General features: G+C 39.6%; 1 protein-coding gene across 2 annotated transcripts; it reads left to right on the forward strand.

The window, feature by feature from the left end:
- The first annotated feature begins 7380 nt into the window (after positions 1 to 7380).
- LOC124641967 lies at positions 7381 to 9641 on the forward strand. Of its 2 annotated transcripts, none has more exons than XM_047180246.1 (4): positions 7381 to 7637; positions 8095 to 8253; positions 8637 to 8822; positions 9269 to 9641. In XM_047180246.1, exons 1-4 carry the CDS (start codon positions 7548 to 7550, stop codon positions 9515 to 9517), a joined length of 684 nt encoding a protein of 227 aa, XP_047036202.1. In that variant the 5' UTR covers positions 7381 to 7547; the 3' UTR covers positions 9518 to 9641. The 2 variants fall into 2 exon arrangements, with proteins under 2 accessions (XP_047036202.1, XP_047036200.1); XM_047180244.1 differs by having other exon boundaries at positions 7385 to 7637; positions 8613 to 8822.
- The last annotated feature ends 1177 nt before the right edge of the window (positions 9642 to 10818 follow it).

Consider the following 10818-nt stretch of genomic DNA (forward strand, 5'->3'; position numbering starts at 1 on the left):
GCTCCGAGCTCGTTACCATTCATAATTCACCGGGCAAACTCTTCGTACGTTTTCCCATTAGAAATTTTATAAGGTTTTTATTGCGACGCCCGTTTCGCTCTCCCGCCAAAAGTTCGCGCGCAAACGTTTGACAGTTCGCGAGCGCCAACCGTTAGGTGTGCTCACAAATTCATTCTAGTTTTTTAAATTTTAAAAAAGGTTTAGCAAAGAAATTGTTCCTTTGAGACGAGGATCGAGATCACTCTAGATGACGTGACTGTTTCAAATAAAATATTTATTTGTTTTCGTTTCAGTACACTAAGCGTTATTTTGACACCTTTTTGCACCCACGCACACTCTTACACGTAAGCACATCGTAAGACATCGATTAAAGCTAAACTGAAATTCAGAGACGATATTGAGAGGCTTCACGCGATGAAACACAGTCTCAGTAGACTAAATTGGTGAAATTAGGTAGCCAATTTTATGTATTGCACCTAAGCTGTAACATTGAGAGAGGCAATTGACAAAACAAGTTTTAAAAAGACACGCTACTTAGACGTACGTACAACATAGTACCCACCTATGAATATCGCGTCAGTAAAGAAACATTTCAGTATGAAGGCCCCATACTTTGTACTCCAAGACTCCAAGTTGATTGCGGTCCCAGCCATTCTCACCGAGCTGACGTCGTGTAAACTTTGATAAGACTTTTCAGAACTTTCGGAAGGGTTCGAGACATTTAGTTAACTTCTATAATGACCGGGCCTAACATGAGTTTAATTTTATGACAACCAGACGGCGGCAGTTTAGGGGTATAACCGAAAATGTACTATACTTGTGTAGTTTTACTTACATTTCTATATGAGATCAAAATTCGTTTAAGGTTTTGGGCGATGTTCTCAATTTAATTAAGTACAAAGTTATGACTAGACTTAACCAAAATTCAATGATAAGTAATAAGATTCTAAGCTCTCTTTATCATAAAGACTATTGCACCTGTTTCATCCATACTGTCATTCTGTTATTATATTTAAAAGTTTATTCCAATTTGAAACACCTTTTCAGATGCATTTGTATTAGAAAATGTCTTAAGCAGCTAAATGGAGACTCTTGATTAAGACACAAGATACTTTATTTCAAGACATTACCTCCCATCTACAATTCACCCGGAAAAGCTCATAGAATGACGTTCATTGTTTTCTTATTTGATATGTCAAGACTTTAAAATCCTTTCGAAATTAACAAGCAACTAATTATTTTAGAGGTATATCAGAAATAGTTCTACATATTCTCTTGCACATTCACGAGGTGTCGCTAGTTAGGTAGTCCGAGCCAGGTGTATTCAAAGAGCCCTAATCTGTCGCTCGCCGAATAACTAAATTCTGTCCCGATTTATATTTCTGCACAGATTTAGTTTGCTAACACTCCTCGTGTTTTCCACGTTCGCAGCAGACCAGGGTTGTAACACTGTCAGTTTTGCTTTTCCTTTAATATGAATATGATTCTCTGTTGTTGTTGAGAATTCTGTGGTTGAGAAGCTCGTATAAACTGTCACTTCTCAATAATACACGGAACAAAATAGTAATACACTGGAACTCAGCTACATTCAATCAAACTGGAAGCCGACTTCATCATAGCCTCATAAAGACTCGACAGATGCCATTTCCCAAATGTATTTTTAGGTCCGAAGCATCCGACGATGTTTTTTGTGAAACTTCCATGTCATCAATGATATCAATCTACATATTTCTTCCTAGAAACTGGTAAGTTACGTCAATTTTCTAGGGATTATTGAAAGCTTTTTAATTTGACTCATTGCTGTTGGAGGATCTCAACTCACTTGTCTTTACAGACTTCTATAGCATTTGACTATAGCTTGTGGAAGTAGTTAGATAAGTGTACAATCCAGATATTAGTTGTATCTGGATTGTACACTTATCTAACTTGAAAACACATTACACAAACACAACACACAACGTTCTACATTCAGTAGAACCAAAATTGAAAAAGTAGAGTTTATCCCCGAAAAATATTGCGTCCGCAAATAATTTTCAGAACCGCGGTTCAACCCTACGCTAGCCCGGCGACCTCTATTAATTAAAACGCTGTGTAAACCGGGCTTTATCGGCGCGCTGGCCACGCCACCCAATTAGGACGGCCGACGAGGCTCGCGCCAAAAATTATGCGGCTTATCAACTGCCGCGTAATTTTGACAAACGACCGTTCGTTCGGAAACACGCTTCGGTGGGCTGTGATCGATTATTTGTTGTATTGTTTAAATGTTGTGGCCGATTTTGGGTCTAATGGGTATGGCGGTGATTTGGTACAACTATTTCAGTGCGTGAGTGGAGTTTTTGGATTTTGTTGTGACTGAATTAGTTAGATTTTCGGTACATCACTTTATGTATCTGAAACTGTATATGATTTATAATATATTATGTTGCTTCACTACAAAAACGTCCCTGGTTTCATTGACTTTACTATATTAGGTCTGAAATGGAAAGAATTTCTTAAGCTTGTCACTCAAAAGTTCAAAATATAAATCGTCAATCATCATACCTAAACAGATGGGTAAGTAGATATCATGTCGTTGTCGTTGAATCTTGAGTTTGAATAAACAAAATCTTATCAAAATTACGGTTGATCATTTCATCCTTCGCAACCCCTATACATTCACCCCTTAGCTGGATTGCAGTATTTCGCAGGCGTCTATAACATCATACCAATATGCCATTCATCAGTCGAGGCGTTGCTAAACACCGGCGGCCGCGGGAGATAACCGCGCAGTAAACCGACAACAATGCCCTGACTCGCACTCAATAAAAGATGATAACACATGAAATATGAACTGACGACACCCCTCTTCATCTCACTAAAACCAACCCTAAACTCGACTCTATTCAACACGAATAAAGTTCCAATCGTGTTAACCCCGACCCCAAGTTATGATATTTCAAAAGCGAAGACAGTGTTAGCATAATAAACGCGCTCCAATGAAAACAAACCGCATCCAGCTCACGAATACAGCCAAATTTCCCAAAGAAAACATACCAAGTTACAACGTTTCGGAACGAAGCGGTGACGGCGCGAAACAAAAGCGCGGGAATCGCCGCCATTGGTGGAGGAGGTGGGCGGACTCCCGGATAATATGGCGGAAATATTACGAGCCGAGGAGGTATTCAAGGTGCACCGGGAGGAAGGGTGGCCCGGGGGACTGGAAGGACACCCCCCGGAGAGGTTAATTACCCGCCGGCCGATAAGGCAGCGGCTCGCTAATTACGTACTTATGGCGGACTGAAATTAAGTTATCGTCGGCGGGAAAACGACGTTCACTTTGTTTGCGTTCCGTTTTACGGATAATATGTATTCTGCGGCGCTCGAGAGTAATGGAACAAAATTGGCGGCTATTCAGTTTTATCTTTTATGTCTGAGTAGAGGAAGCGTAGCGTCGTTCTCAGATAATGGAATCATTGTTCAAACAGCGCTCGCTCCGGGGACTCTTTTTAATCGTTTAACTTAATTTTTGCTTTGTTTTATATTCAAACAAGCTTCGTCGATTTGCGTTTCATTAAAATATTAATCTGCCTTTTGATAAAGTAGCGAAAAGAATAAGAAAATCCGAAGTAACGCATGAATTTGTGAAGAATTTTATATTCACCGGAGTCGTTCATATTTTAAGTAGATATTAGAGAGATAGCGAAATATACTCAAGTGTGGCAAACAACACGACTGGCAGCTGAGCTCCCAAATAAAATGCGATAAAATAAAAAGATGCCGGCGACAAAACGTAGATACTTATACATGAACCAACTTATTTGCGTCACCAGCCAGATACCGTGTCTCTCTTGTTACTTCACGAATAAGGATTGAAATGGGCAAGCAGAGGAGTTCATAAAAAGCACATAAAAAGTTGTAAGTTTATACATATTTACCACAAAAGCGGCTCAGCGAGAGATCGCGGGATCTGTTCCCCGGTTTTATTTTTCCAAGCTCTAAATGGAGTCGGTGGAGCATTTAAATAAGCTTCGCCGCCTGAAGTATGGTAATGTTAGTAATACGCGGAAAGAAACCGCGCCGTTGCTTTCAGTGTCGGCCATTTTGAATTTCCTTTTATTTTAGTCCGCTGAGACATGATCCCTTGCTATGTGATTATTTGATAATGTACTCAGAGGGAAAAAAATCTTTTAAGACTAGAAAAGATGGAGTATTTTGATACACTTAACTACCTATTCTTCCTTAACTGTAAGAATTCTCATCTATTAGAATCTTTCCTTCTGAAAAAAATCTTACACATTTCATATCATCCAAACCGAAACATCGTTAAACAAAGAATACAATGCACTCATTAACAAAATACCCAATTAATTAAACCCAAAACGAATTCCGAAAGCGATTCGTCTTCATTCCTAATTATTCCCGAACGATTAATGAATGTAGCATGTAAGGACATGTTCTAAGGGAGCCATATGTCTTCACTGATCAAAGACACCGTTCGTTTTTTGGCTCATAATTAGTAACAAATTATGTAACAAAAACTCCTTGGTATGCTCCCTTCTTGCTGTGAGAATGGCGTGAACTGAGTCATGGCTCATCTCCCGTAACGCGTTGGGAATATTTAAACATAGACTTTGTAATGGAAGCAGTCTAAACTTGCATTCATCACTCATCTCTGTAGTGGCAGTTGGAAGTCGCGAACGATGAATGGCAAAGCTCGTGAAGGTATGCTTTTATCGTAGAAGACTTAATAAGGTTTTGTTTTGGCACTTGGTCTTGACCAAAATTTAAATAGGTACCTACTCTACTTTGTAGGAGTTTTGATTTCTTTTATATTGCACATGCCTGAGATTATCTCAGAAATTAGAAATACCTAATGAAGTAATTAAATTTTAAGCAGGAACTAAAGGAAAGTAGATGAAATCCATTTTCCTCGGCTATCAAAGTTTACGTAACATAATGTAACAAATCACTATAATACAAAATATAAAGATTGCATAACAAGGATATTCCTACATTATAATGAACACCGACACCATTTTCGGCGCTGCACCATCTAATCGTCGTCAGTCCTGAAGGCGTCACGTTCGGATGCACGCGCGGCGCGCATAACCGACCGTCCGGGCCCTCCTCCCAACTAATTCAAACTAATTAGCTTCCGTAAGCTGTAAATCTAACGAATACTGCGCCGACGTCATCGCGCGCGCTTTGATCACGCGCCAACTGAATCGGAACGCGACATGTGAATGAATGAACTGAACGATTTTTGAACGGAGCGTTTAATGTCAAATGTGGCGGGAATTCCGCCGACCCCGAGTTTTATGACTTCATTCCGGAGGTGCCTAGATACTTAACAAGAAATAGGCGTATACTTTTATGATGATAACTCGTAAACTTACGAATATGTTAGTTCAACATGGTTCTTTATTTAACTTTTCACCATTTAGGTAGGTACTTGAAAATAAAACACATAGATCGACATGTACATCAACTCAACTTACAATTGTCCCTCACCTGCCAAACCAAACCCAACTTAACCAAACCATGCATTAGCTTCAAATTAGTACTTACCACATTACAAACACATACAGCACCAAGCTCAAATCACACGGTCACGCCGTTAATCGTTCTATCATATCAATCAGTCGTCCAGAAACAATCAATTAGAAAGCGATCCCCTTTCAATTATTCCCCGCATCGGTACGTAATTGCCTCGCCAGCCCCACCTAGGGGCGGTCCGGGGAACCGATTATGTGTGATCGGTGATGGACATTCTATTGCCTTGATAGCACTTTGATGACGTAAGACGCGAGTGTAACAACAGTCCTGTGATTGATTGAGGTTGTATGGAATTGCTGAAGCGGGAGTGTCACCTTATCTATAGATGTGGAATTCTAATTGCTTCTTGGGAATGTCATTGAAAACCTCAGTAACTGTATACATTTTTGCAATAAATAAATAAATATATTGTTGTAGTCTCAATTGTACGATCGGCCCCTTATTTGGTATCCGTTGACTGAAAACTGAGACAATAATAATAATACAGTGCATTATAATGTAGGAATGCGGCTAGTGTATCAAGCTGAAAAATTAATTCTTGTGAGACTAATTAAGAACTCTATTTAATCAATGACATCTTGCATTCGAAAGATTTCCAATTTCTATTAGAATCTACCTATTTTCTCGCGTTATAGAGAATTCATTCAAACACCTTGCCATTTGTCTCTTAATCCGTTCATTAATCTACATGATAGAACTAATTAACTAAACCCAGTTTATTTTCACGATTTTCTAATAAAACATTTACATCACCATAGCGTCACGTTTCGCCACTTGAGACGTCGACAGTTTAATAAATAAACTATGACTTAAAAAATTCAATAGGCAATCTATATACTCCAGGTATACATTTCTCCCCAGCGGGGCCCAGCAGGGCCAAGGCCTGCCGGGGCTGCGGGTTGTTCGAAAGAGATACCGCGGCCCTGGTACATAAAAGGCCTATGACGGAACACGACGATTTTAGTCAGTAAGAGTCTGACACTCCCTCACCGCTGCTAACCCACAGCGGGAGGGGTCATTTGATGATTTTAGTCGATAAAAAAAAAAAAAAAAAGGTATACATTTCTATAGATATCAATATCAAAAGCTGAACCGTATGTAATTTAGTAGGCCTTGCTAATTTCAGGAACTAGCACTCCGTTTTGAAAAAGTCCTTTAGTGTTCGACAGCACAAACCTCAATTTTTTATTCCCATGTTCTCTAAGGACAAATTGCGGAATCTCGGGCAACCGCTAATTAAATATAAATATCCATGTTAATGTAATGTAATAACATTTCAATTAATGAAAACAGAGCTATTTCTGTCTATTGTAATGCAAGATCCCAAAGGCCATAGCGACACGAATACACCCCGTATGGTAACCACCTGAGTCGTCGACAGGCGTGATGGATGATGCTCGCTGTCAGTCCCCCGCTACCATGATCCGATCCCTGGTCAAGCCCTGCTGTACACTTAATTTAATTTAGATTAGCAACGAGCTTGACCGGTTCATTTTATGAAATAATTATGATGAAATGATTTAATGAAAAAAATAAATAGATCTCAGTGGCGTGCACTTGGAGAGGCCTATGTCCAGCAGTGGCCTGCGATAGGCTGATGATGATGATGATGATGATTTAATGAACCGTCTGCCTAGCTAAAAGTAAGAAGTAGGTAAGTAAGAACCTGTATCACTTTTAGGTATATGAAATAAAAGCCTTAACTACGAAAATGTAAGAAATATTATTGATACATACTTGAGATGCTTTTGAGACGTCGGATTATGTAATAAGAGAGATCTTTATCTACATATTTCCTCTATTTTTAACCCAAAATAAAACCTACACACATCTTCGAAACCAAACCTCTTTCGTCGCCCCAAAAAAGTAAGCAAAAAACGTCATTCGAAATCCAAAACATGACAGATGTCAAGTGACAGTGTCAAAAATCTAAAGCAAGCAAATATGGCTATACCGGTTTTAATAAATCTGTAGTAGTGGCCCTCGTGGTATAATGATACCCGAGAGTTATCATGAACGCTGTGACCGCCGCTGGTTTGGGTGTGGCAATTGTATTAGTAATACTTTTCCTTAGGTGGAAATGGAGATCTTTTGCTGCTAAGGTAGGCGTCACTACACTCTCGTACTCTATGTTCAGGTTGCCAGTAGTTGGAACTATGATAGACTTTACCTATGTGTGAGTGAGTTGCCGGGTTGTAGCTTATGACAGTTGGGATGGTCATCACTTGTGTTATGTAACAAGTAGTGGGTATTTTGGAGGAAATTCATATGGCTTCCTTCATAGAGCAAACAAACCCTAAAGTTGAGTACCTTCGCCCGTCGTTGTCATTACAATATACACCTGGTTTAGTTAAGATCGTAAATTCCTAGTTTTTTTTGCAAAATGATTTATAATCAGTTCCAATGTTCTGTTACCTATAACTTTAACTTACTTTTAAATATATGTTCAAATAACATAACAAATACATTTTTCTATAAAATTCGAAAGCAGACTTCCCATTTTCACAAAAACAACACCCCCTTTACAAAGCAACATTGTAATTTTCGGACTTTCTTCAGGAAATCGAAGAAGATGCACATACATATGTGCCGTGCGCGCCAATGCAGGTGGTGCACCGCCTGTGTCCGCACCACAACGTGGTGCAGCGCTACGAGGTCGAGGAGAAGGACTCCTTGGACGAACACCTCGATGTCCTCACCAGGAAACTCGCTGAAAAGGTAATACGTGTTCGAAAATGGTCAGAGATAGATTGAAATGCGGAAATCTGTAGGAAGGACTTTTGTTTTGTGTTCAATTATAAAACATATTTAATCTCAGGTTTCCGCATTTGCCTTTTTCTTCAGCATGTCTCAAAAAAAATCCTCAGCTTTCCCATTACTTACCGCACGGAAACAATGCGATTTCATTCATTTCAAGAGTGTTACCCCAATAACCTTAAACAAATTCTGGCTTCCAAAAAAAAACAAAATCCGCACATTATGACCGACAATTTCGAGTCCAAAACCCACGAAGGTGCGACAAGTTGCGCGGGCCACCCGCGCAACATGTCGCGCCTGGACCAACCACATGCTCACAGGAGGGTCGTCTCCGACTATCCAAGTCCAAGATTCGGGAGACCCAAAACGAAATCGAGAACCTGCACGCGATAGACCATGACGTCAGGGTCCGCTACCGGGAGATCATGGAGTCGCTCCGCAAGGACCTGCTGAGCAACGAGAAGGAGTGCAAGAGGCTTCAGGAGCAGATCGAGTGGGTCTCCCGGAGACGGGCCGAGCTTAAGGATGAGGTATGATCCCTATATTATTTACTTGTAATTTTGATATCAGGTAATTAAGAGTACCTAACTGAGTAGAAATCACTTGTAGTTTGGCACGACTTTAAGATTCTTTACTTGTCAGCTTTTGTAGTGAGTACCTAATTGTAATTAAGAGTAGCTTCTCAGGATGCACTTAAACATATAACATGCTAAGTAGAGCCGCTACATAATTTAGACGATATTTTTTTTTATCTTGTAATTATAACTGTAGATTTAGTAATTAACAAACTTTTTTGTACAAAATGAAACATTCTACAATCAAGACTGCATTCTTTAACGCAACCGCAAAAAATATCGGAAAGCCAATCTATGGTATTCATTCACAAGGATATTTTGCTAGAAATATCAAGTTCATAATTTGTTTTTTTCTTATGCTGTAGTTGTCCAACTAAACATTAACATTGGTCCGCCCTTAGGTCCGTCGAGGTCAGAGGTTATACGGAGAAGCAGCAGCAGAATTGGCGAGCAACCTTGCAGAACTGCAACGAGGCAGGGTGCCCGATTACCGGATCATAGACAAGCCGCAGAGACAACCCTCCCTGACTTCCCTCAGACTGCGCAAGGAACCACATCTACCTAGAGCCACTCCAGTCGGCTCCGTAGTCATCAAGAGTACTCCTCCGATGTCGCCAACAAATGTTTCACGAGGAGAAATAATGGAATGAGCTTCACTAATCTATGACCCGGCAAGTAAAAGTCCAAATCGTGGGGTGATTTTTTTATATTGATATTTATTTTTGGTTGTATTTATTTTCATATTGTTATTTATTTATTAAACGATTTAAATTATTTCTTAATTTTATTTAATACAACATTCTTTTCACTAAATCTGAAATGCGAGAGTGAGACCGTCGATAAGTACTAATCAACACATCGCAATCAAAGCGCAATAAAAAATAAGTGAACGCACGCATCAGAAACAATGACAAACCACCACAGCGCACTCGGAAACGACCCCCTTTTATTTTATATCTCTCGTTAATTCCGAGGGTTAAAATCCCCGAAAAAGTGAGCACTTGCCTTGTTTACAAGGTTTTAGATTTTAATTTAGATTGGGGTTGCGTCACTTTTGCGCGCGAAACGACGTAAACGTCAAACAGTATGGCGGGGAAATTGGGCTCTTTTCAGTTGTGCGATTAGGTCGCCCGGGACTTACGAGGGGCGCTCTCGGCGTATCCATTAAAATCGCATTCGTATGTGATCACCTAATACAATATCATCAAGTCCGTGCCGGGGGTGCTTTGTGAATAATTTCGCGGCAATCTGCTCCCGTTTGTATCGGATTTGTATAATTTCATAATTGCTACGGTTCAAGTAACTTTTTGTTGAGTCAATCTCTATGGACTTTTGTTATAAGAATTGATCGAACTTATTCATGACTCGTAACTGATTAAGGATAAAAACTTCAAGACTTATGATCCTTTAAGTAATAAAGTCTTATCTTGCAATCTCCACCGTCCTATACTTATCTTCATTCATAAATATTAGGGCTAAGTACTAAGGCCGAGGCCATAACTAATCAAAAAACTACCACACTAAAAAAAACAATTAAAAACCAACACCACATCTGTCGCGATTGAAACGCATGAGCATCACTTTTGTCTGTCTGTTTGTTTTCCTTTGCCTCACATTTGTTCCGCCGGGGGCGGTCCACAAACAAAACTACTTGAGCTCCTACTAATGTGTCAATCAATACAACATGCTTCTGGTTTACAAATTAGGGCTGACTCGATTCTATTTTCATTACGAAGGTAAGGGTGACGAGAGCAATTGAAATTACCATACGAAAAATGAAGAACGTAAGACGGTTGACTATGAGTGAATAATTAGTTAGGTACCTACATAATCTTCTTGTGGAATTGTTCTTGAAATGAGACACAATTAGGTAATTTGTTAAAAAAAAACGGCCAAGTGCGAGTCGGACTCGCGCACGAAGGGTTTAGTAGGGAAAGGTACGAATTTATAA

This window comes from Helicoverpa zea, chromosome 23 (genome assembly GCF_022581195.2).
Source record: "Helicoverpa zea isolate HzStark_Cry1AcR chromosome 23, ilHelZeax1.1, whole genome shotgun sequence".
Lineage (NCBI taxonomy): Eukaryota > Metazoa > Arthropoda > Insecta > Lepidoptera > Noctuidae > Helicoverpa > Helicoverpa zea.